The sequence below is a fragment of the Natator depressus genome, chromosome 7 (genome assembly GCF_965152275.1).
Source record: "Natator depressus isolate rNatDep1 chromosome 7, rNatDep2.hap1, whole genome shotgun sequence".
NCBI lineage: Eukaryota > Metazoa > Chordata > Testudines > Cheloniidae > Natator > Natator depressus.
In genome coordinates, this window is record NC_134240.1 from 52,833,886 (window position 1) to 52,858,657 (window position 24,772).

The window sequence follows — 24,772 nt, forward strand, 5'->3', positions numbered from 1 at the left end:
CAACTCCTCTCCAAGGACCAGCAGGAAGGGGCTACTGGGGGGCACACACCAAAACAGAATTTAAATCTCACAGACCAATCCATACATTGTATTTATCGAATCCCAAGATTTGTAAACCAAGCTCAGGATTTGGAATTGGCAAAGGGGCAAGGGTGGCAACAGGAACAAGCCATCAGCCTCTCTCCACCAGCCATGCAGCTTTACTATGGACTCTGCGCTCTGCAGGGGTGTGTGCAGAAATAAAAATTTGACCCCTTTTGGAGGGGCATGTTCTGTGTTCCCACCCCGGCCCTGGGGCCAGAGTAGCTCGCTCTCCCCCCCACCGCAGCCCCACTGGGGATGCTGTGCTTCCACCTCCTACTCATCCACACAGCGGACTATCCTGGGCTCCCACCTCCTCCTGCAGAGCCGGCCTAGTGGACGGCAAATCTGGGTGACCGCTCCGGGCTACACTTTGTGGGGCCCCGCTGGCCGGTGCGATTGGCTAGCGCCACATGGAGTGTGGATGAACCGCTGGCTGGTGGAGGTTACCTTCAGCCCCGCCCCTTCCATCCAAAAGAGAGCGCGTGCCCTGGAGTTCTGGGAGGGAGAGCGCGCGGCACTGCCACTGCAGTCTCCCAGCCCCATAGCGCTGGGAGAGCATGCGGTGCCACCATGGCCTCCCCAGCCCCAAGAAAGCGGACAGTGTGGCCCCAGCCCCCTGGAACCCAGTGGCACTGCCAAAGCTGGGCCCTGGGGGGGCAGAATGTGGGTGGGGCCACACCTGGCTATTTGGGGAGGCACTGCCTCCCCTACCCACTCCCGATGCAGTTGGTCCCAGAAGTGATGTCACTTCCGTCCCGGGGACGGCGCTGACCACCGGGAATCCTGTGCTCCCCCCTCAACTGACCCCTTCTTTGCCTGCCCCACTCCCAGAGGCTCTGCTCACTGCACTGCTACTATTGGTTAGAAGGGTTCTTACTTTGTCCATCTCAGCTGCTAATTGGTGGAAGCTGAGAAGGTGGTGGGGTGGGTAAGCTCCAGAGAATGCCGGCTCCTGGAGGAGGGGATCTGCCTGCCCAGCACTGCAGCTAAGAGCTTTGCCTATGGTTGGGTGTGTGCTGTGAGCAGACCTCCGGTACAAACTTGAGGGAGGAGAGACAGGTGCCACCCCGTCCTCCCTAAATAGTGCTGCTGATCCGGGGCCGGAGGAGGTGTCAGCTCCCGCTGTAGCCCCAGAGGCGTTGTGTGCCGCTGCCAAATATTGGGGGGGGGGTGTTGTGCCCCTGCTTGCCCCATACCCCTCCTTCCTCCTCCCCCTGTGCATGTCCCTGGTGCTCTGTCTGCGTCTTGGTTCCCCCTGCCCTGGGTTCAACTCCAGCACTCCAGGAAGCCCCTTCCTCCCTTCCATGGCACTGCGGCATTCTGGGCTCCGGATTTTCTCCCCCACCCTGGCTCCACTCTGGATTCCCCGCTCCAGGTTTCCCCTGCCTCCCGTTCAGCCCCACAATAGGGCTCCGGTTTCAGCTGCTGCTACAGGGATCCTGAAGGTAGGAACCTCGGGCTGCCTGCGGTGGAGGCAGCTCGACACCCAACATGGAGGCGCTGCTGCGGCACAGGCTGCCCTGCCCACCTGCCCCAGAGGGAGCTGCTACCAGGAGCCCGGGGGCCCCGTGTGGTAATCTGCCACTGCCATCAGTTGAGCACAGGCAAGCCCAGTGCAGGGGAAGGAAAAAATGGTTACCTACCTTCTGTAACTGCTGTTCTTCGAGATGTGTTGCTTATGGCCATTCCATTCTAGGTGTGTGCGCACCCACGTGCACAGTTGTCGGAATTTTTTACTTTAGCAGTATCCGTAGGGCTGGTTGTGGCGCCCTCTGGAGTGCCGCACTCGTGCTGGTATATGAAGCGCTGCCGACCCTACGCCCTCTCAATTCCTCCTTGCCGGCAACTCTGACAGAGGGGCAGGAGGGTGGGTAATGGAATGGACATGAGCAACAAATCTCGAAGAACAATAATTACGCAACGTAGGCAACCGTTTTCTCTTCTTCGAGAGCTTGCTCGTGTTAATTCCATTCCAGGTGACTCACAAGCAGTATCCCTGGAGGTGGGCTCAGAATTCAGTCGTATGGCTTGCAATACTGCTCTGCCGAAGCCAGCATCGTCCCGGGCCTGCTGGGAAAGCGAGTAATGGAATGTGAACATGTGGATGGATGACCAGGTAGTGGCCCTGCAAATATTTTGGATTGGCACCTGGGCCAGGAAAGCTGCCGACGAGGCTTGCATCCTGGTTGAATGGGCAGTTACAATCGCCAGCAGTGGCACTTTTGCCTGTTCATAGCAAAAACGGATGCAGGAGGTAATCCATGATGAAATTCTTTGGGCAGACATAGGAAGGCCCTTTGTTCTGCCTGCCACCACGATGAATAGTTGCCTCGGCTTACGGAATGGCTTACTCCTTTCAATGTAAAAGGCTAGCACCCTTCTGACGGCCAGAGAGTGTAATCTATGCTCCTCAACTGACTTATGAGGAGCTGGAAAGAAGACTGGTAAGTATATTTCCTGGTTGATATGAAACTGCACAACTACCTTGGGCAGGAAAGCTGGGTGCAGCCACAGCTGGACCTTGTCCTTGTAGAACACTTTGTAGGGCAGCTCCGAGATAAGCGCCCTAATCTCAGAGACCCTATGGGCTGATGTTATCGCCACCAGAAATCAGACCTTCCATTTGAGCAGAAAAAGGGAACAAGAGGCCAATGGCTCGAAGGAACCTTGACAGTATGAGGTTCAGGACTCAAGGAGGGATGGGATTGCAGACTTGAGGATAGAACTGCTCCAGACCTTTTACAAAATGGACAGTCATGTTGTGAGCAAAGACCTGCCCTGGAATGGAGAGTGGAAGGCTGAAATAGCGGCCAAATGGACATTGATCGACAAAAGAGACAGGCCCTGGAGCTTGAGGTGCATAAGGTAGTCCAGTATCGACTGCAGCGAGGCCTGTTCAGGCCAAAGACCTTGGTCCAAGGTCCAACACGTGAACTGTTTTCATTTGGCCAGGTAGATTGCCCTGAGAGAGGGCTTTCTGCTGCTCGATGGGATTTGTTAGACATGGGCTGAGCACTCCTGCTTGTCCGCATTCAACCATGAAGCAGCCAAGTCATCAAGTGCAGTGCAGCTAGGTTCGGGTGCAGAAACCTGCCAGGGTTCTGAGAAAGCCAGTCCAGCAAGAGTGGTAGCTGTAGCGGAGCTGTCATCAAGAGGTCCAGCAGCATGCCAAACCACTGTTGGCCAGGCCAATCCGGAGCTATCAGGATTACCTTCGCCTTGTCCTGCTTGATTTTCATGAGGACTCTTTGGATTAATGGTCCTGGTGGGAAGGCGTATAGTAGAGCCCCCGACCACGGGCGCAAAAAGGTGTCGGACAGGGAGCCCCTGTTGACCCCGTGAATTGAGCAGAATACATGGCACTTCCTGTTCTGCCTGGACGCGAACAAGTCCACCCAGGGAGTTCCCACCTCTGGAAGATCACGCTGATCACCTGCAGATGGAGTGACTACTCGTGTCAAGATGAGAAGGTCCTGCTGAGGTGATCTGCCAACACATTCCTGGCCCCGGGAAGGTGCGTTGCCACAAGATGAATGGCATGTTGCACACAGAAGTCCCACAGCCAGAGAGCTTCTTTGCATAGGGCTGATGACCTTGCTCGTCGATATAAAACATTGCGACAGGCCAAGTGAACCACTCTGAGCTCTCTGACATTTATGTGGAGCGAGCGATCATCCTGAGACCAACAACCTTGCGTGCTGAGATCACCCATTTAGGCTCCCCAACCCAAATCTGAGGCATCACCAGGGTCATTGCCAGGGCCGGGGCTGCGAAGGGGATTCCTTTCAACACCAATTTGGGATTCAGCCACGATTCCAGGGATGACTGTATATGGTCCGGCACCCTGACTACACAGTCCAGATCATGCTTGTTGGGGACATAGACTAATGCCAGCCATACTTGCAGGGGTCTGAGGTGGAATAGCATATGCTGCACAGGCTGTATGTGGCCTAACAACCTCAGGCATGTGTGAGCAGTGGTGAGCAGGTGGGCCCTCACATTTGAGATCAGGTTGGACATAGCTTGGAAACGGACCTCCAGGAGGAAAGCTCTGACCTGCATGGAGTCGAGTACCACTCCTATGAACTCTATCCATTGCACAGACCCAGATCATGACAGGTGGAGCGTACCAGATCGAGGCTCCTTTGCACCTGAGATCATCCCTTGATGAGCTAGTCATTGAGGTATGGATAGACCCAAAACCCTTGACACCTCAGGTAAGTGGCTAGTGGCGCCATACACTTTGTAAATACTCTCAGGGACAATGAGAGTTCGAAGGGTAGTGCTGTGAATTGGAAATGGTGTCGGCCCACCACAAAATCTGTGCCCTTGGAAGATGTAGATATGAAAGTATGAGTCCTTCAAGTCGAGGGCAGCATACCAGTCTCCTGGATCCAGGGAGGGAATAATGGAGGCTAGGGAGACCATGTGAAACTTCTTGAGATATTTATTGAGGCGTCACAGGTCTAGAATGGGTCTTGGGCCCCCTTTCGCTTTTGGGATTACGAAACAGCGGGAATAGAACCTTTTCCCCCCTTATTTCTTGAGGGACCACCTCTACTGCCTCCAGCTGTAGGAGGTTCTCTACCTCCTGAATGAGGAGTTGCTGTGAGAAGGGTCCCTGAAGAGGGACGGGGAATGTGGGGTGGAGGGGGGGCGACCAAGAACTGCAGGGTGCAGCCCAGCGATATCATATTGAGCACCCAATGGACTGAGGTTACTTGTCACCATGCTGACTGGAAGGGGCACAGGTAGTAGAGGAAAGGATAGGAAGGTGGATCCTGGGATCTGATTGTGACGCTGATCTCGAGCGCACCATCAAAACGCCTGCTTTTGGACCCATTGGTGTCTCACAGGGCCAGGATGTGTGGGTGAGAGGAAGGGGGTGACGGTGTTTAAACTCTTGTCTTCTTCCTTCCTCCTGTAGGCACTTTGTTTAGAAGAGTCCTTCAAGTGACTCCCAGGACCTCGGTGGCAGATTGGGCTGGAACTCTTTTCTTGCTGTCTACAGTGTGTGGAGGCCCAGCAAGCACAGAGTGGCTCGGGAGTCTGAGTCCATGCAGCCTCACATCCATCAGCTCCAAGAAGAGCCCAGTGCCTTCAAATGGAAGGTCCTGGATGGAGGACTGCATTTCCTAGGACAGACCCAAAGATTGTAGCCAAGAGCTGTGCCTCATTACCAAAGCCAAGGCAACGACTCTGGCAGCCGAATTGGCAGCATCCAAGGCTATCTGGAGGGAGCCCCTTGCCACCGCCTTGCCCTCTTCCCAGATCATGGCAAACTCCTGGCCAAGGTCCTGCGGCAAGGCTTCCTTAAACTTGTTGAGGGAGTCCCAGAGATTAAAGTTATACCTCCCCAACAAGGCTTGGTGGTTGGACACATGGAACTGGAGACTGGCCATTGAATAAGTTTTCCTTCCAAAGAGGTCCAGTCTCTTGGCATCCTTATTCTTAGGTGTGGCACTCGCCTGACCTTGCCTGTCTCTTTCGTTGGCCGCAGGTACAACCAGCAACCCAGAGGGAAGGTGTGTATAAAGAATTTCAAACCCCATAGGGGGAACATAATATTTCTTTTCTGCCCACTTGGAGGGGGGCGGAATAGATGAGGGGGTTTGTCTTAGCAATCTTGAGAACCCCTTCACGGACCAGCAACACGACCTGTGCCGGGGTTGCAGCTGATAGCACGTCAAAGGGGGTGTCCGACTGCTTTGCCAGCTCCTCAGCCTCCAGTTTCAGGTTGGAAGCCACCCTCTTGAGCAGGGCCTGGCACTCCTTAAAGTCATCGGGAGGGCTGGCATGGGAGGGGTCTGCCTCCGCCTTGTCCCATGACGAAAAGGATGAAGGCAACATTGGGGGAGAGGCTGGGGCACTTTCCCCCACTGGGGATGGCTCCCTCGGCATTGCCACCTGCTCTTTCAATCCTGTGATGGAGTCTGTGCTGTGTTCCGAGCACAGTACCGGCGGTGCAGGGAGTCCGAAGCAGTTAGTATAGTAGAGGGGGGCTTGTCCGAAGCAGTTGGAGGGGAGGAGTGGTGTGAATAAGGAACTGGCATCATAGGTACGCGCCACGGGTTCCAACAAGGCCACTGGGCAGGTCAGTGGCCCAGCTGCCATGCAGCCACCACAGGTGCTGTGCTGGTCTCCAGAGCCGAAGGTGATCGGTGCTTCCTTGGTGAGGGGCTAAATTCCCACTCCAACTCAGATCAATCACCTTCCGGGGACCAGGCTGGGGCTGTGGAGTCTTGCATGTGGCGGCTCATTTTTCAGTGCAGGGGACTGGTGCCTGGTAGATTACGACCAACGCCTTTCCCAGGAACGGCGCCAAGGACTGGTGCCGAGTGGTCCTGCACTGGCAGATACCAAAGCGTTAAGGGTTGTCTAGGGGATGGGGACCTGGGCCGGGGCATTCACTGGCAGGAGGCGTGCCGTGCCAGGAATACGGAGACCGGTGCCTTGAATTGGGTGATCCACGCCACGTTGGTGGAGACCGCAAACGTGGTGCTCGGAATCTGGGCCATTCTGTTCTATTAATTTATTACATTTTGAATGTATTTCCTCTTAAATTGCACAGGGTTTTTTTTGCACTGGTTTTGTTACTCAATAAAATTATATTTTTGGAAAATAATTCATCTTTATTAATTCCTAACATACACTGTAGAATGTCTAACAGTTCTGAAAGCACCCAACTGTTCTTGTACAGTGTGACACAACTCATAAGATCAGTGACAAAGTGTGATAATCATAAGGGAGAATAAGACCAATGAGAGGGATATAACTAACATTAGAAAATAGCAAAATTATGATATAATATGCAAGGAAATTTTGGAACATGAATTTGGTTTCTGTTAAATTATACTTTTGAAAGGTGGAACCGAGCAAATCTGGATTTAAACATGTTTTTGAACATAATTAAGAACAGTTGGAAGTATGTTCTAACCCACTGCTCAGAGCTGAGAGTTTCTATACCACCTTGCCACCAGTAGGTCCTGAATTTCTACTGATAAATGCTGATGTCAGCTGTGTTTATCATCATTCAAACCCTCAGAGCTCAGGACTGACATAAGTGTGATGCAGGTCAGGGCTATTGTGATCAGTAAAAGGATCTACTTTTCTAGAAGATCAATTTCCCTCTATTTAGGTTACCTGAAATATACTTAAAAATGGAATCTTTTAACAAAATAAATGAGCGAAACCAAGATCTAAATGTTATAATCTTCTAAGGATATGACATTTTACTTTCTTTGTCAAAAGGAATATATCCCTCCTCCCATTTTGATTCCCAAAAGGTAGCTGTTTCTGCAGTACATCTTGTTCACTTGCAAGCTGGGAGCAGAGTGCACACTTCAACGTAAATTTAGCAAGACTGCTAGACCGACCCCTTATCCCTCCCAAAGCTATTTAGTTTCTATTTGTCTCCTCTCCATCAGTGCCCGAAGTAGAAATGTTGCAGTATTACTTCGAGCTCCCTTGAAGCACAGCCTTGTCCTTGGATCCATTGACCCAAGAAGCAATCAATGGTACAAGAAGGGAGTCATTTGATGAAGTAACCCTCTCCTAACGTGGTGCACAAACCATAACCCTTCTTACTGTGTTTTTAATTCTCAACCGAGGCTATGCAAAGTTAGCAAGATCCTTAGCTTTAGTATATAAAAGGAATACCTACCTAGATATTCATCTGCTTATGCAGCTAAATCAAAAAGGGATATAAAAACTATGTGCCAGGAGTCTTCCAATGTAACCAATCAACAACCCCCTATAGACACAAAAGTCTTGTTTTCAGAAGCTATCTTTTTCCCACCCTTGAACTCTAGAATCAATATCTGCTCAGGAATCTTGCATTCCAAAGGACAAGTATCCCTAGGAAAGTTGAGCCTTTGTCCAATTACCTTAAATTATCTCCTACCCTTTTTATTTATTTTTCCTATCTCCTTTTTATTTCTGAGAAGTTTGGTTCTAGATGCTGTTGCAAGCTTGCTTCTTAACAAGAGATACCAATCCTCTATCTGCACAGTTGGGTAGCTGAAATTATGGGAGGAGGAAGGAGAAGTATTACTTTCTTCTGGTGTATTAGTATACAGTTGCCAGAGAAAGGATACCAAGCAAGATGAATAAAAGATATGTTGCCACAGACTCCTGGTGATACTGACTGGTAATGTTGTAAACCAGAACTGTAGCCAAAAGTTGTACCAGATTCCTGAGTCTTTTTCCCTTTCTTGCATCTGCCTCCACTGTGAAGGCAAAAATATCCATGGAATAAGTAATTACCTCAATACATTTTATACTCTATGATTGTGGATATTTGGGGTTTGAAAACGTAGCTTACCATTCCCAACAGAGTTCTGGCTGCTTGTCCAACCACCAGTCGATGAAGCAGATTCCACTTCTAAGATGCTGCTACTGTGTGACTTTGAGATATTACGCCAGGCAGGAACCAACCCACCAGCTCGCTTCATATGAGAATCCCTTGAAGAAGAGGAGGGAAAACCAATGGATTAACATCTGGCCAATATTTTCAGGGGATGGAGAGGTATAGGGTACTGGGGAGAAGGACTAGACAGCCCTACATTTTTCCAATCTGGCAGTAACGTTTCATCTTCACCTTACTTTCACACAGTCTCAAAAGAGAAGGCAAAAGGATTCTATGGGAAAATCCTGGGGCAGGGGGGAAAGCATCCATTTCTTCTCAATAAATGGTATTTTCTAAAGATTTTATTCTTTGACATAGGAATCTGGGCTCTCTCTCTTGGTCCCCAACTGTAAGAATTATCTCCCTTATTCCCAAACAAACCAAAAACTATAACCTCCAGTCATGCATTTTCTGCAAGAAGGATTATAAAAACTGCATCAAAACTTCCAAACACCAGTTCCTCTTGATTTTGGCACTAAATCCCCTTATTGTACAAAATAGTAAAAAGAGCTCTCAAAAGGAATGATGGCGAATGTGGCTCCCTGCAGAACACGGCTTTCATAAAATAGCAACTGCAGCTATGTCACAATCTGCCCTTTTCTACAAGTATCACTGTATAGATCTTCATTCCTGGAAACTATGGAGCTGCAAGGAATTTCTCTACTGAAGATGACACTGGTTCCTTAGGAGACCCTAAGCAAGTAATACATGCCAAAACCATGCTCTGGAGAGTTAACTGTTCCGAACAGATTTTTAAGATCTACACAAACAACAACTCTTTTGTAAAACCCTGAGTGTGATCTCCTTTTACAGTAGTCACAGGCACCAGAGATGAAGGTTGAAAGGTATATTTATTTATTAGGGCTGTCAAGAGATTAAAAAAATAATCGCGATTAATCGTGATTAATCGCACCATTAAATAATAATAGAATACCATTTATTTAAATATTTTTGGATGTTTTCTACTATGTCAAACTTTAGAGCCTACAAGTCCAATCAGTCCTACTTCTTGTTCAGCCAATCACTCAAACAGGTTTGTTTACATTTGCAGAAGATAATGCTGCCTGCTGCTTGTTTACAATGTCACCTGAAAGTGAGAAAAGGTATTTGCATGGCACTGTTGTAGCCGGCGCTGCAAGATATTTACATGCCAGATGCGCTCAAGATTATGTCCCTTGATGCTTCAACCACCAGTTCAGAGGATGTGCGCCCATGCTGACAGGTTCTGCTCGATAACAATCCAAAGCAATGCAGACTGACGCATGTTCATTTTCATAATCTGAATCAGATGCCACCTGCAGAAGGCTGATTTTCTTTTTTGGTGGTTCGGGTTCTGTAGTTTCCGCATCGGAGCGTTGCTCTTTTAAAACTTCTGAAAGCATTCTCCCTACCTCATCCTGCTCAGATTTTGGAAGGCACCTTCAGATTCTTAAATCTGGGGTCGAGTGCTGTAGCTATCTTTAGAAATTTCACATTGGTATCTTCTTTGAATTTTGTCAGATTTGCAGTAAAAGTGTTCTTAAAATGAACATGTGCTGGGTCATCATCCGAGACTGCTATAACATGAAATATATGGCAGAATGAGGGTAAAACAGAACAGTAACATACAATTCTTCCCCAAGGAGTTCAGTCACAAATTTAATTAACACATTTTTTAATGAGCGTCATCAGCATGGAAGCATGTCCTCTGGAACGATGCCAACAGCACGAAGAGGCATATGAATCTTTAGCACATCTGGCATGTAAATATCTTGCAACGCCAGCTACAACAGTGTCATACAAACACCTGTTCTCACTTTCAGGTGACATTGTAAATAAGAAGCGGGCAGCATTACCTCCCATAAATGTAAACAAATTTGTTTGTCTGAGCAATTGGCTGAACAAGAAATAGGACTGAGTGGACTTGTCGGCTCTAAAGTTTTACATAGTTTTGTTTTTGAGTGCAGTTATGTAACAAAAAAAATGTACATTTGTAAGTTGCACTTTTATGATAAAGAGATTGCACAACAGTACTTGTATGAGGTGAACTGAAAAATATTTCTTTTATCATTTTATAGTGCAAATATTTGTAATAAAAATAATATAAAGTGTGCACTGTGTACTTTGTATACTGTGATGTAACTGAAATTGATAAATTTGAAAATTTAGAAAAACATCCAAAAATTTTTAATAAATTTCAGTTGGTATTCTATTGTTTAACAGTGTGATTAACTGCAATTAATTTTTTTTTAGTTAATCGTGTGAGTTAACTGTGGTTAATTGACAGCCCTGTTATTTATGCATGCTATGTATTCTAAACCACTCAGGAGGCCCCAATAAAGTCCTCAAACAGACATGGTCTCATGTCAGTCCATTAACACTACAAATGCTCCAGATTAGAGCCTGACACAGAGATTCTCACTGTCGGACAGTAATTTAACTGAGACAAAGATAACAGGGCAGATTAACTCTTGACATGGAAAGCACAGTGACAGACATCCTCTAAATTTAAAACAAACTGTCTCCATCCTGCAACTTCAGTTTTTGACAGAGCCTAAGGACAGAGCTCTGTATTTACATCCATTTTCTTAATCCCAATTCCCGTAGTTGGTCGTTCCTCTCAATCATGAACCGTACGAATTAATGACCATCCGAACAGGGAAGACTGTCATGGCACAACATATCCAGCTTCCTATTTCCCATAATCTACCTGCATCACAGTCTACAAGAACTGCTGGCTGGGACTGAAGGTCAATACTTAAGTCTCTTATTATAGAACTACAGTTTAGTTCTCAGAGGTTCTGGTGTGCAGGGCCATAAGAGAAGCAAAAGTCCAAGAGTGCACTTTATTAAAATCTACCTGTGGGTGCTTGAGCTCTCAGACAAGGGCATGTCCAGACTGACTGGGCTGCTGCTGTTGCGTTCACTGCTTTCATAGCCAGATTCCATCCTTTGGATCAGACGAGGATGCTGATCCATCAGGTGCTGGGTGCCCCGACCTCGACCCCAGTGCTTATACCTGATGTTTAGTTGGTTTGGCCTTGTTCCTTGAGTTGCTGGTTCCTTCAGCTCATCCTCTGCAAATTCCTTGGCTGTCAAGAGAAAAGAATATGGGATGGCAGAAGTGTCAGGTTTAATTCCATCAAGTTACCTGCTAGTATTCTGGATTCTTAACCACTTTTAAACTAAATGAGCTGCTTCTGTGTTCAGGGATCAAATTGTCCAGACAATTTCAAAAAGCCTAGACAATATCTTTATAGCATCTCTAAAAACATGAAGTAATTTCCAGAGGAGCACGGGAAATGAAGCTTTAGACTCATGCAGATTCTCCCCAAGCTGACTTCTTTTTAAATACCTGCCATTTAGTGGAACCTGCTTCATCCAAAGGAAAACAAAATCTATGAGCCAGGAGTTCGAGTCATCCCTGTCAGGGTGAATATAGTAAAAGCCAGAAAGAGGGATATATTTCAATAGAGAAAGGGAAAGAGAAGGTTAGCCACCTTGTGCAGTAATTGAGGTTCTTCAAGATGGTTGTCCCCGTGGGTGCTCCACTTTAGGTGTCTTGACGCCCTGCGCTTGTAATCGGAGATTTGTGGTAGCAGTGTCCGGTTGGGCTGCGCATGTGCTGTAGCCGTCTCACACTGCTCCAAGTGGTTACATAGCGGTGTGCAGCCAACCATGCCCATGTTCCCTCTCTACCCCAGAGAATCTATGTGAAACTCTGAAGTAGAGGGAAGGAGGGTGAGTAGTGGAGCACCCATAGGGATACTAATCTTAAAGAACCTCAGTTACTGCACCAGGTGAGTAACCTCTTCTTCTTCAAATTGGAGGATTGGGCCAAAAGAAATCTAATGAGGTTCAACAAGGTCAAGTGCAGAGTCCTGCACTTCGGAAGGAAGAATCCCATGCACCACTACAGGCTGGGGACGGACTGGCTAAGCACCAGTTCTGCAGAAAAGGACCTGGGGATTAAAGTGGATGAGAAACTGGATATGAGTCAGCAGTGTGCCCTCGTTGCCAAGAAGGCTAACGGCATATTGGGCTGCATTAGTAGGAGCACTGCCAGCAGATTGAGGGAAGTGATTATTCCCCTCTATTCGGCACTGGTGAGGCCACATCTGGAGTACTGTGTCCAGTTTTGGGCCCCCCACTACAGAAAGGATGTGGACCAATTGGAGAGAGTCCAGCAGAGGGCAACGAAAATGATTAGGGGGCTGGGGCACATGACTTATGAGGAGAGGCTGAGGGAACTGGGCTTGTTTAGGCTGCAGAAGAGAAGAGTGAGGTGGGATTTGACAGCAGCCTTCAACTACCTGAAGGGGGGTTCCAAAGAGGATGGAGCTCGGCTGTTCTCAGTGGTGGCAGATGACAGAACAAGGAGCAATGGTCTCAAGTTGCAGTGGGGGAGGTCTAGGTTGGATATTAGGAAACACTATTTCACTAGGAGGGTGGTGAAGCACTGGAATGGGTTACCTAGGGAGGTGGTGGAATCTCCATCCTTCGAGGTTTTTAAGGCCCAGGTTGACAAAGCCCTGGCTGGGATGATTTAGTTGGTGTTGGTCCTGCTTTGAGCAGGTGGTTGGACTAGATGACCTCCTGAGGTCTCATCCAACCCTAATCTTCTATGATTCTTCAAGGAGTGCCCCTGTGGGTGCTCCACTTTAGGTTACTATTGAGCAGTGCCCCTCAGTGGAGGGGAGGGGCTTTGGAGTTGGGTTATTGATAACACCATGAGCCCAAAGTGAGCATCTGATGCTGACTGTTGCTCTATAGCATAATGTTTAGTAAATGTATGGACTAATGTTCAGTTTGCTGCTCTACAAATGTCAGTGATAGGAACATTATTGAGAAAGGCCACGGACGTTGCATGTGCTCTGGTGCTTTAGTAGCACAGTTGAATACATCCTGATATCCGTTTGCATAGTTGCTGTTTGGAGATGGTTTGACTCATTGAGTGTTTTGTTATGGAAACAAATAGTCTCAGTGATTTTCTAAACGTTTTTGTTCTTTCAGTGTAGAAAGCTAATGCTCTGTGAACAACCAATGTGTGGAGTGAGGCCTCCCTCCTGTCCACATGTGGCTTTGGATAAAACTCAGGTAAGAATATGGGTTGTTTCAAATGAAAGGGGGAGGAGACTTTGGTTTCTCTTGGGTTGGAACCTGGGATGCAGTTGTAGGATTACTTTATCTTTAAAGAATATTGTATAAGGTGAGTGTACCATTATGGCACCTAATTGTCCCACTCTGGTGGATGTGATGGCAATGAGAAAAGCCACCTTCATGGACAAAACAAAAAGCAGGTTGTAAGGGGTTCAAATGGCTTTCCCATGAGTCTGCATAGAAGAAGGTTGAGGTCCCACACGGGTGTAGGGTTTCTTATTGTGGGATAAGTGTTTTCAATGCCTTTAAGGAAACGTTTAATTGTCAGGTGAGTGAATATAGTGACCCCATCCACATTGTCATGAAAGGAGGTAATAGTAGCCATGTGTACTCTAATGAACCTTGTGGATAGCACAGATTTTTTTTAAGACTTTGTATATTGTCCAGAATCCTCGGGAGGGGGGGACAATTGTGGTAAGATCTGTTTATCTTGCACCAGGTGCAGAATCGTTTCCACTTATGGACATACGTCTTTCTTGTACTTGGTCTCTGACTGTTCAGTAATAGATCTTTTACTTCCTCAGAACAGGCCTCCTCGACCCCAGTCAGCCAGGGAGTATCCAGGCCTTGAGATGGAGTACTGTGAGGTTGGGATGTCCTGCATCTTGTGATACAAGGTGAGGTACTAAGGGAAGGGTTCGAGGTGGTTTCATCACCATCTGAAGCTGGTATGGGAACCACGTTTGTCTGGGCCATGCAGCTGCAATAAGAATGACCTGGATTTGTCCTGTTTGATCTTGTGAATGACACAGTTTAGGAGTGGGGTTGGAAGAAATGCATACATCAGTGGTGCCGCTTAGTGATTATTGTCCCAATCCTGCCCTGGAGCAATATTGTGGGCACTTGACGTTCTGAGCTGTGGCAAATAGATCTTTGGTGGGGAACCCCTATAGTTTGAATATGGATTTGAGAATTCTGGGATCCATCTCCCACTCGTGGGTTTGTGAGAAGTCTCTGCTTAGTACATCTGTTGTTGTATTCTGACACCCCGGAAGATAGAATGCCAATATCTCTATGTTGTTGTGATGCACCAATTCCAAAGTCATATTGCCTCTGTACATAGGGAGTATGATCATGCTCCCCCTTGGCGGTTCATGTAAAACATGCCTTCTATATTGTCTGTGAGGATCTTGATGACATTGTTCTTGATTAGAGGGAGAAAGTGGTCACATGCATTTCGGACTGCCTTTAGCTCCAATAAGTTTATGTGCAGGTTGGCATCCGCTGGGGACCAGTGCCTTGGAACATACTGTTTAGTAAGACCTGGTCTACACTTACTCAACAATATGTTCCAAGGCCGTGTGTGTGTGTGTGTGAAATCAATCTAAGTTATGCAACTTCAGCTAAGTCAATAACGTAGCTGAAGTCGACATTCTTAGATCTACTTACCGTGGTGTCTTCACCGCGATAAGTTGACGGCTGATGCTCTCCTGTTGACTCCGTCTGCGCCTCTCATCCTGGTGGAGTACTGGAGTCGACGGGAGAGCACTCAGCGGTTGATTTATCGCTTCTAGACAAATCAACCCCTGCTAGATCGATCGCTGCCTGTTGATCCAGCGGGTAATGTAGACAAGGCCTAAGTGCGCCCCCGAACCTATTAGGGAAGCGTCTGTCGTGATTGCCATGGTTGGAGTTCTTTGTTGGAAAGGGACTCCTGAACAGATGTTCTTAGGTTGTGTCCACCATGTTAGAGAGTCTTTTACTCTGCGTGGCATTGTGAGGCATCTGTTGAGAGTGCCCAGCATATACACTGTTCGAAGCCAGGCCTGCAAGCATCTCATGTAGAGTGTGGCAAGTTTGACAACAAACATTGTTGCTGACATATACCCTAAGAGTTGTAATCATGGGTGTTTGTGGGCTGTCTATCACCATTGAAATTAGATTGACAAGAGTGAGAAAAAGTTGCTGGGGTAGCACTGCTGTTGCTGTTAGACAGTTGAGACAGGCTCCTATGAATTCCAACTTTTGGACAGGAACCAGTGTGGACTTTTGTGCATTTATTTGCAACCCTAGGTTTGTGAAAACCTACTCTGTTTCTTTTTGTTTGCAGGTACTTAGACGCCCAGGGTTTTTAAGGGTTTTGAGTCTTTTAGGGTGCGTAATGACACATTGGTTTTGCCTGCAAATAGTTTCTGACCCTCAAAGGGTAAGTCCTTGACTGTTGCCTGGACTTCCCTTGGGAACCCGGAGAGGTGGAGACAAGATGCACAATTCATGACCACAGATATCATGATAGATCATGCTGCCGTGTGTGCAGAGTCAAGGGAGGCCTGTAGGGCCCTAGCGATGAGAGACCCTTTGGAAATGTTAGCCTTGTACTATTCTTTTTTGTCACTGGGTAAATTTTCAATAAATTCTGACATTTTGGAGAACAGATTGTGTGTATATTTAGCCAGTAGGGCCGCATAATTGGCAATGAGGAACTGAAGTGTAGCTGAGGAATAGGCTTTCCATCCAAAAAGGTCCAGCCTTTTCCAATCCTTATCGTACGGGGTCATTCGGGACTGCTGTTGTTTCCCCCTTTGGTTGACTGCCTCCACTACTAAGGAGTTTGGTGCAGGGTGTGTAAGTAGAAACTCATCCCTTTTTGCTGGCACATAATATTTTTTGTCAAACCTCTTACATGAGGGTGGTGCTGTAGCAGGTATTTTTGCAGGCTCCATGATTGCATCATTAATTGGCAGGGCTATCTATGCCGCTTGGGATGCCTGGAATATTTCAGTGAGTTTTTGTTGGACTTCTGGTAGCTGTTCTAATGAAACGTCTAGGGATTCAGCTACCCTTTTGAAGAGGTCCTGAAAGGATTTGAAGTCATCCCCCATAGTGGGATGGTGTGGCATTATGGTTTTGTCCATTGACGATGATAGAAGTGAGTAGGCGGCAAAATGTCATGTTCAGCTGTGTCCTCATATGTTCCTCAGTCTCTTCCTCTTGTGTTTCTGAAGGAGCTGGGACAGTTGGTGAAGGGGATCGTGCTGCTCTGGACCTGGGTGAGCTAAGGGGTCTGCAGTGTTGGGCCTATACATTACCCATGGATCCCAGTATGACCAGTTAGGTGGGAATGGTATGGGGGGCGGTGCCCAGGGGTGACCATACCATTCTTGCATGTCTGCAGGTGGTTGGTGATGAGATGGTCCAGGCTTGGGTGAGGAGTGGCAAGGAGTGTATATTAATGCATCATCCTCTTCTTCCTCATCACTGGAGACAGGAGGGGCTGAGATGCAGGGAATAGTCAATTGGCTTGGTTCCGATCTGGCTGGGGTACCCTCGGTACTGAGTAAAGGAGATTCAGGCGTTGAGGCCACTGTCAAGTCTGCACGCCTCAGGAACTGCTGCAGAACTGTGACGCTCGGTGCTGGAGATGGCATTGTGAACGACCCAGGAGTATGAATTGAAGCTGCTGGTGCTGAGGATTTAGAGCTATACAGCATAAGTACAGCAGGTGGCGCCATTGTACTGCTCAGTGCCAACGTTTTCTTCAGCTCCATGGTACCGAGCTGGAATTTTTCACTTTTCTGTGTGAACCTACATTTGAGCTTGCCCGCATAGGGTCTTTAGCTCTTCAGGAACTCTCGATGCTGGACGGCCCCAGTGCCACACGGTCCGGCATGCTCGGTGCCGTCTGTACCCGGGCAGATTTTTCCATTGGAGATCGCTTTCTTTTAGGCGATTCTTGGTGTGGGGATGTCTGCGACCGCTTTTTGGTAGCTTTTCTTGGAACGGGCTCCTTGCCAGCCGTTGTTGGAGCAGAACCCGTCAGGCGGCTGCTGGTGACCATTAACCAGGCAGTGTCCAGAATTCGGGGTTTGAGGCTGGCCTGAGGGATTTCTCCATCATGAGGAGCTTCAGTTGGAGATCCCTGGCTTTTCTTGCCCTAGCTGTCAGCTTTCTGCAGTGTGGGCACTTTTGAGTAAAGTGTGTCTCGCCGAGGCAGTGGACAAACTGTGTGTGGCCGTCAGAGACCGTTATGGAGTGTCTGCAATTCAGGTAGTGTTTAAAGCCAGGTGAGCTTGGCATACCTGAGAGAATTGGTCTCTTAGAAGAAAAAACAGGGATAAATCTTGTTTGAAACTATAGTGGTGTACCTGTTGGAGAGACAGGGTAAGGTAAAAAGGAAAAAATAATTTTTTTGAATGAAGAAATAAAAAATTATAGTAGGGCAAGGGAATACAGTAGTTAACTACAACTAAGCTAACACTATTAGGAACAAAAAACTGTTACCTACCTTTTGTAACTGTTGTTCTTTGAGATGCGTTGTTCATTCCATTCTGGGTGAGGGGCGCCCATGTGTGTGGTCATCAGAGATTTTTGCCTTAGCGGTATCCATAGGGCCAGCTGTGGCACCCTCAGGAGTGGCGCTCCCATACGGTGGTATATCAGGTGCTGCCGACCCTATGCCCTCTTAGTTCCTTCTTGCCAACAACTCCAACAGAGGGGCAGGAGGGCAGGTAATGGAATGGACATGAGCAACACATCTTGAAGAACAACAGTTACGCAAGGTAGGTAACCATTTTTCCTTTTCGAGTGCTTGCTCATGTTGATTCCATTGTAGGTGACTCACAAACAGTACCAATGGAGGCGGGCTCAGAGTTCATGGTCTTGCAGCTTGCAGCACTGCTCTGCCAAAGCCAGCGTCATCCCGAGCTTGCTGTGTAAATGCATAATGAGATGTGGACGGATGACCGAGTTTCTTGGATTGGCACCTGTTCCAGGAAGGCTGCTGATTACGCCTGCACCCTAGTCGAGGGAGCCGTCAAGATCGCCGGTGGGGGCACCTTTGTCAATTCATAACCGTAGCGGATGCAGGCTGTGATCCACGACGATATTCTCTGGGCAGACACTGGGCAACCTTTCATCCTGTCTGCGACAGCAGCGAACCATTGCGTTGATTTATGGAACAGCTTCGTTCTATCTGTGTAGAAGGCCAGCACCCGTCTGACATCTAGGATATGCAGCCTGCGTTTGTCATCCGCCGCATGAGGCTTGGGACAGAAGACCGGTAAGTAAACAACTTGACCAGTATGAAACTGGGAAACAACGTTGGGCAGAAAAGCTGGGTGTGGCGCAACTGGACCTTGTCCTTGTAGAAGACCGTATATGGCAGCTCAGAGGCAAGTGCCCTGATCTCGGACACCCTGTGGGCTGGTTATAGCAACCAAGAAAGAAACCTTCCAGGAGAGAAGCAGGAGGGAGCAGGAAGCCAAGGGTTTGAAGGGAGGACCCAAGAGTCTTTACAGCAAAAGATTCAGGTCCCAAGGGGTAACCGGGTCCCAGACATGTGGGTAGAGGTGCACCAGACCTTTCAAGAGCCGCACTGTCATAGGACGGGCAAAGACTGTCCTGCCTTGAAACAGAGGGTTAAACATCGAAATAGCTGCCAGGTGAACCTTGACCAAAGAGAGCGACAGGCCCTGAAGCTTAAGGTGCAGCAGATAGTCTAGGATGTCCTGCAGCGGGGCCTCTTCTGCCCCAATGTGTCGATCTGAGGCCCAACACGTGAACTGCATCCACTTTGCCAAGTAGTAGCCTGGTAGAAGGTTTTCTGCTGCCCAGCAGGACCTGTTGGACAAAAGAGGAGCATGCCCATTCATCCAGTCTTAGCCACGCAGTAGCCAAGCTGTCAAGTGCAGAGCCGACAGTTCAGATGACACAGAACATGATCCTGGAACAGCAAGTCCGGCCGAAGAGGCAGCTGCAGCAGGGTGGCTGCCAAAAGACTCAGCAGCATGCCGAACCAGTGTTGGTGAGGCCATGCTGGGGCTATGAGGATGACGTTCGCTCTATCTTGCTTCACCTTTAGCAGGACCTTGTGAATCAATGGTACTGGCAGAAAGGTGTACATTAGCATTCCCGACCATGGAATCAAGAAAGCATCTGACAGGGAGCCTTTGTCCCTGCCCTGCAGAGAACAGAACACGTGGCACTTTCTGTTCTGCCTGGATGAGAACAGGTCCACCTGGGGAGTCCCCCACCTGTGGAAGATCAGGCTGACCACCTCTGGATGTAGTGACCATTTGTGGCGAGATGAGAAGGTCCTGCTGAGGCAATCTGCCAAGACATTCTTGGTTCCAGGCAAGTGGGCGGCTACCAGATGAATGGCATGCTGCACACAAAAGTCCCAGAAGATAAGCGCCTCCTGACACAGGGCCGAAGACCTGGCACTGCTTTGCCTCTTGATGTAATACATTGTGGCAGTATTGTCTATGAGGACCTGCACCACCTTGCCTTTTAGGTAGGGTAAGAAAGCCTGACAGACCAGGTGAACAGCTCTGAGCTCCCTTACATTGATATGAAGGGCTAGGTCATGTTGAAACCAATGGTCCTGGTTGCTGAGCTCACCCAAGTGGGCTCCCCAGCCCAGATCCGATGCGTCTGAAAACAGGGTAAGTGACGGGAAACCCCTTGCAGCACTGACTTGGGATCCAGCCACCAGTCTAGGGACGAAAGGATGTCATTCAGCACCTTAATCACTCGGTTCAGGGTGTGCCTGCTGGGGACTTAGACCGAGGCCCGCCATGCTTGCAGAAGCTGTAGATGAAGTCTAGCATGGCTGACCACGTACATGCATGTGGCCATGTGGCCCATCAGTTGCAGGCAGGTGTGGGCCATGGTGAGCGAGTGGCTCATCATGTGGGAGATCAGGTCTGATGTGGCCCGAAAACGCGCTTCCGGAAGGAAGACCTTGGCCGGCGTGGAGTCGAGAACCACTCCAATAAACTCTGTGTGTTGAACTGGTGTTAACATGGACTTTTCTGTATTTATCAACAGGCCGAGGTCACGGCAGGTGAAACGCACCAGCTCGAGGCTCCTCTGCACCTGCCCCGGAGACCTGATCTTGAGGAGCCAGTCCTCGAAATATAGGAAAATCTGGACCCCTTGACATCTCAGGTAAGCCGCCGCTGGCACCACACACTTCGTGAACACCCTGGGTGCCGAGGACAGGCCAAAGAGTAGCACTGTGAACTGGAAATGGCACCTGGCCACTATAAAACACAGGAAACACCTGTGACCCAGGAATATGGAGACATGAAAGTAAGTGTCCTTTAAGTTGAGAGCGGCGTACCAGTCTCCTCAATCCAGGGAGGGGATGATGGAGGCCAGGGATACCATGCGGAACTTCAACTTCTTGAGGTGACGCAGGTCCAGGATGGGTCTTAGGCCGCCCTTTTGCCTTCAGGATTAGGAAGTAGTGGGAGTAGAATGTTCTTACTTCCATGTCCTGAGGAACCTCCTCCACAGCGCCCAGGCAGAAGAGCTTTTCGACTTCCTGACTGAGGAGTTGCTTGTGAGAGGGTCCCTGAAGAGGGATGGAGAAGAGCGTGGGTGGGAGGGAGGGGGAGCTGTACATTGCAGGGTATAGCCCCAAGATATTATATCCAGGATCCAGTGGTCTGAGGTTACCTATAACAAGCCAAATGGTAGGGGCAGAGATGGTCAAGGAAGAGACAGGGAGGATCCAGGTAGCTGACTGAGGCATTGCGCGAGTGCACCCTCAAAACTAGCACTTTTGGCCCCCTACATGTTTGGCGGGCCCAGGTTATGCAAGTGAGCAGGAGGAAAAAGGGCGCTGATGGCTGAAACTAGTGTCCCTTCTTCTTGCAGAGCCCTGATGGGGCTGCCAGGATCTTGGCAGTGGAGGTGGCCGGAATGGCTTATGAGCAGACAGCGGCGTGCGCATGCCCAACAAGCAAAGAGTGGCTCTATGTCCTTCAACCCATGCAGCCTGGCATCCGTCTGCTCGGAGAAGAGACCAACCCTGTGGAAAGGAAGGTCCTGAATCGAGGTCTGCATCTCCTGGGAGAGGCCAGCTGTTTGGAGCCAGGAGCTGCGCTGCATAACCACTGCCAACATGCCTACCCGATCCGCTGAGTCCGCCATATCCCATGCCATTTGCAGGGAGCATCTGGCCACCACGGTGCCCTCCAGCACCAAGGTGCCAAACTCCTGGACCAAACCCTGCAAGAGGGATTCTTGGAACTTTCTGAGACCATCCCAGAGATTAAAGTTATATCTGCCCAACAGGGCTTGATGATTTGCCACCCAAAATTGTAAGCTGGCAATTGAATAAATTTTTCTCCCAAAGAGATTGAGACTTTTGGCCTCTTTGTTCTTGTGAGTCGAGGCGGTATGACTGTACTTGTCCTTCTCATTGGCTGCAGACACAACCAACAAGCCCGGGGGTGGGTGGGTATAAATGTATTCAAACCCTCTGGCTGGAACAAAGTACTTTTTTTCGGCCTTTCTGGAGGTGGGAGGAATGGAAAAGGGGGTTTTTCATAGGGCCTTGGCGATCTTAAGAACCTCTTCATGCATGGGTAGGGTGATGTGGGTGGGCGTAGAGGCTGAGAGGACATTGAAGAGAGTCTTGCTCCGCCATTTCCTGCACCTCCAGCCCTAAATTCTCGGCTACACACCGAAGTAGTGCCGATGTTCCTTGAAATCATCTGGCAGGCTAGCTCTTGAAGGTCCTGTGACTGCCTCGTGCAGGGCTGATGAGGAAGATTGGACCACTGGGAGAGGTCCCAGGGGTTTCAACTACTGCTGGAGAGGGAGGCTTAGGGCTGGGCACAGGCTCTTCCACTGTGACCTCCGAATGGCCCTCTGGCACTGAGCCTGGTGCCATTGGTGCTGCCGACCAGAGTTCTGACGCGGCGAACAAAGAGCACTGCAAAGGGGGGATCGTTTTGACTGATACATTCCACGCGCTCTAATAAGGCCACTGCGCTGGCCACTGGCCGTGATGCCGCTGCGGTGCCGCAGATGACGGTGTGGGTTCCAGTGCCCAATCCCGCCAGTGGGGCCTGGGCAATGGGCTAAACTTGCCCTCCGTGCAGGAGGAATCACCTTCCTGCGACCAGGGGAGGGCTGTCAATGCCTGGGCTTGTTTACTGGTCATGGCTACCGGCGACCAATGACCAGACGAGGGAGACTGGTGTTAGTACCAGGGAGATAGGTACCCGTGACAGGGAGACCGGTGCCGAGACGAGGAACGCTCCCAGTGTGCCAACGATCGAGACTGACATTGAGAAGACAACTGATGGGAGGATGACTGGTGCCAGGAATAGTATGGGAACTATCGACCCCATACAGGTGAGTGACACTGAGGGAAACTGGATGCTAGTCTGAGTGACCAATGGCAAGTCTCAGAGCCTCGAGTCTCGGATCCTCGGTGCGGCGAACAGGAACGTTGCCTCCTCTCCGGTGACCAGCAGTGTTCCCCTGCCCCTTGAAGGGTCTTGGCGGCTGGCTTGCCTTCTTGGGGAGCCTTAGCAGAGTCCTGTGGCACCAGAGTCATCATCGGAGCAGGTGGAGACATGTGCTTTCTCTGCGCCTGGGAGGATGACAATGCTGGCAGCGGCATGGGTCCCATACCGCTCCCAGGAGTTGGTGACGGACCTTTGAGGGGACTGGGGGGCTCCAACTGGGGAGGCATGAGGATGTGGCTCTGGAGTAGCCTGGCTGCTAGGCCTGGGTCCCTTGGCCCTTTTTGCCTGGAGCCGGGGAGCTGCACTTTTTTGTTTTCCTTTTCGGCACCAGCAATGATGCTCGGTGCTGGGAGGAAACAGGTGTTGGCGGTGCACTGTGCATGGAGGCCGAGGCGCTCGGTGCGACCTGTCATGACGGCTCAGAATCCAGGCGAAGGGCAGACTGCATCAGGAGGGCCCTGAGACGAATATCCTGCTCCTTTTGGGCTCAAGGCCAAAAGCTCTTACAGATCTGGTACCGATCCTTAATGTGTGACGCCCCCAAGCACTTAAGACAGCTGCTATGGAGGTCACTAACAGGCATACGCCCTGTTGCAATCTGAGCAGGGCTTAAACCCAGGAGACCGGGGCATGCCCCGCCTGGGGCAAAGTCCCCACTGGAACCCTAACTAACTACACTTAACAACAACTTAACTAACACTATTCACAAACTATTTACAAAAGGCTTTAAGGTATGAAGTTTGTAGGAGAAAAAAAACACTAGCACTTGCTAAGCGAAGGAAGGTGTGCTGACTAACCACCACTGGTGTTAAGAAGGAACTGAGAGGGTGTAGGGCCGGAAGCGCCTGATATACCACCGCATGAGTGCCGCACTCCAAAGAGCGCCACAGCCAGCCCTACGGATACCACTAAGGCAAAAGTCTCTGACGACAGCACATGTGGGTGAGCACACACCTAGAATGGAATTGACATGAGTAATCACTCAAAGAGGAACTACGAACTATCTGAGGTAAGAGAGGACCCTGCTGATTGCTCAGACACAAGCTAAACGTGGCAGAAAAGGAACTGGGGAACTGTTGGCTGTGCACTGCTATGTAACCGCTTGGAGCGGCGCGTGCGTGGCCCAACCGGGTACTGCTACCACAAATCTCTGATTACAAGCACAGGGCATCAAGACACCTTAAGTGGAGCACCCACAGGGACACTCCTCAAAGAATCTCTCCTTCTCCATAACTCTCTGCATTTGTCCACATAACTGTTTTGTGTACTAGTACCCACTTGTGCATTAGATAGTAAGATCTTTGGAGCAAGGATTTTGTTTTGATTCTCCATTCTCTGCTGCTCTAGCTCCTTGTGGTACTGTGCATTACATTATATGAAATCTATTTTAGAATTTTGGCATTCAGATTTTGATTACATTTTTTACTATAACTCATTATGCTTCTTTTCCTAATCCTTCATATTTTAGTGTTATCCTCTTTCTGATTTTAATGTGCATTCCTACTTGCCTTTGGTTGGTTCCCCTCATGACCCTTTTCCATCCTTTCCATGAGTAATGTTCTCTCCCTCCTTCCTCAAGTTTTCTCCTTCCTCATTCCCATGATTGCTTCATCCCTTCCAATCCTCTAACTTCTAGATTCTCCCCAGCAATTTCCTCCATTTCTCTCTCCTCTCATCCCCCTCAGGTTTCCCCAACAATACCTTGGTCCTCCATCAACACAACCCGAACATTGCCAACACGCATTCTCTCCCCCACTCATCTCCCAACCATGAATTGGAACTCAGCAGCTCCAGCCATTTATGGGCCCCGGGGAACAGCACCAGAAGGTGTCTGATCTGCAGTACCTTTGTAGGGTTTAGGGGATTTCTCTCCCCTAACTGGATGGTGAACACAACAATAAAGCTGCATGGATCTCTGTTGCATTCTCAGAGCAGG

At 49.2% G+C, this 24,772-nt stretch overlaps 1 protein-coding gene across 3 annotated transcripts in view; it reads right to left on the minus strand.

Moving 5' to 3' along the window:
- The window catches only part of USP54 (ubiquitin specific peptidase 54), a 250,748-nt gene that overhangs the window by 31,332 nt on the left and 194,644 nt on the right, over positions 1-24,772 (minus strand). For all 3 annotated transcript variants that reach the window (XM_074958441.1, XM_074958442.1, XM_074958443.1), the window contains 2 exons: positions 11,331-11,562; positions 8,408-8,547 (listed from right to left, as the gene is read on the minus strand). In XM_074958441.1, the coding sequence (XP_074814542.1) occupies positions 8,408-8,547; positions 11,331-11,562 (372 nt within the window). The remainder of the gene's footprint in view (positions 1-8,407; positions 8,548-11,330; positions 11,563-24,772) is intronic.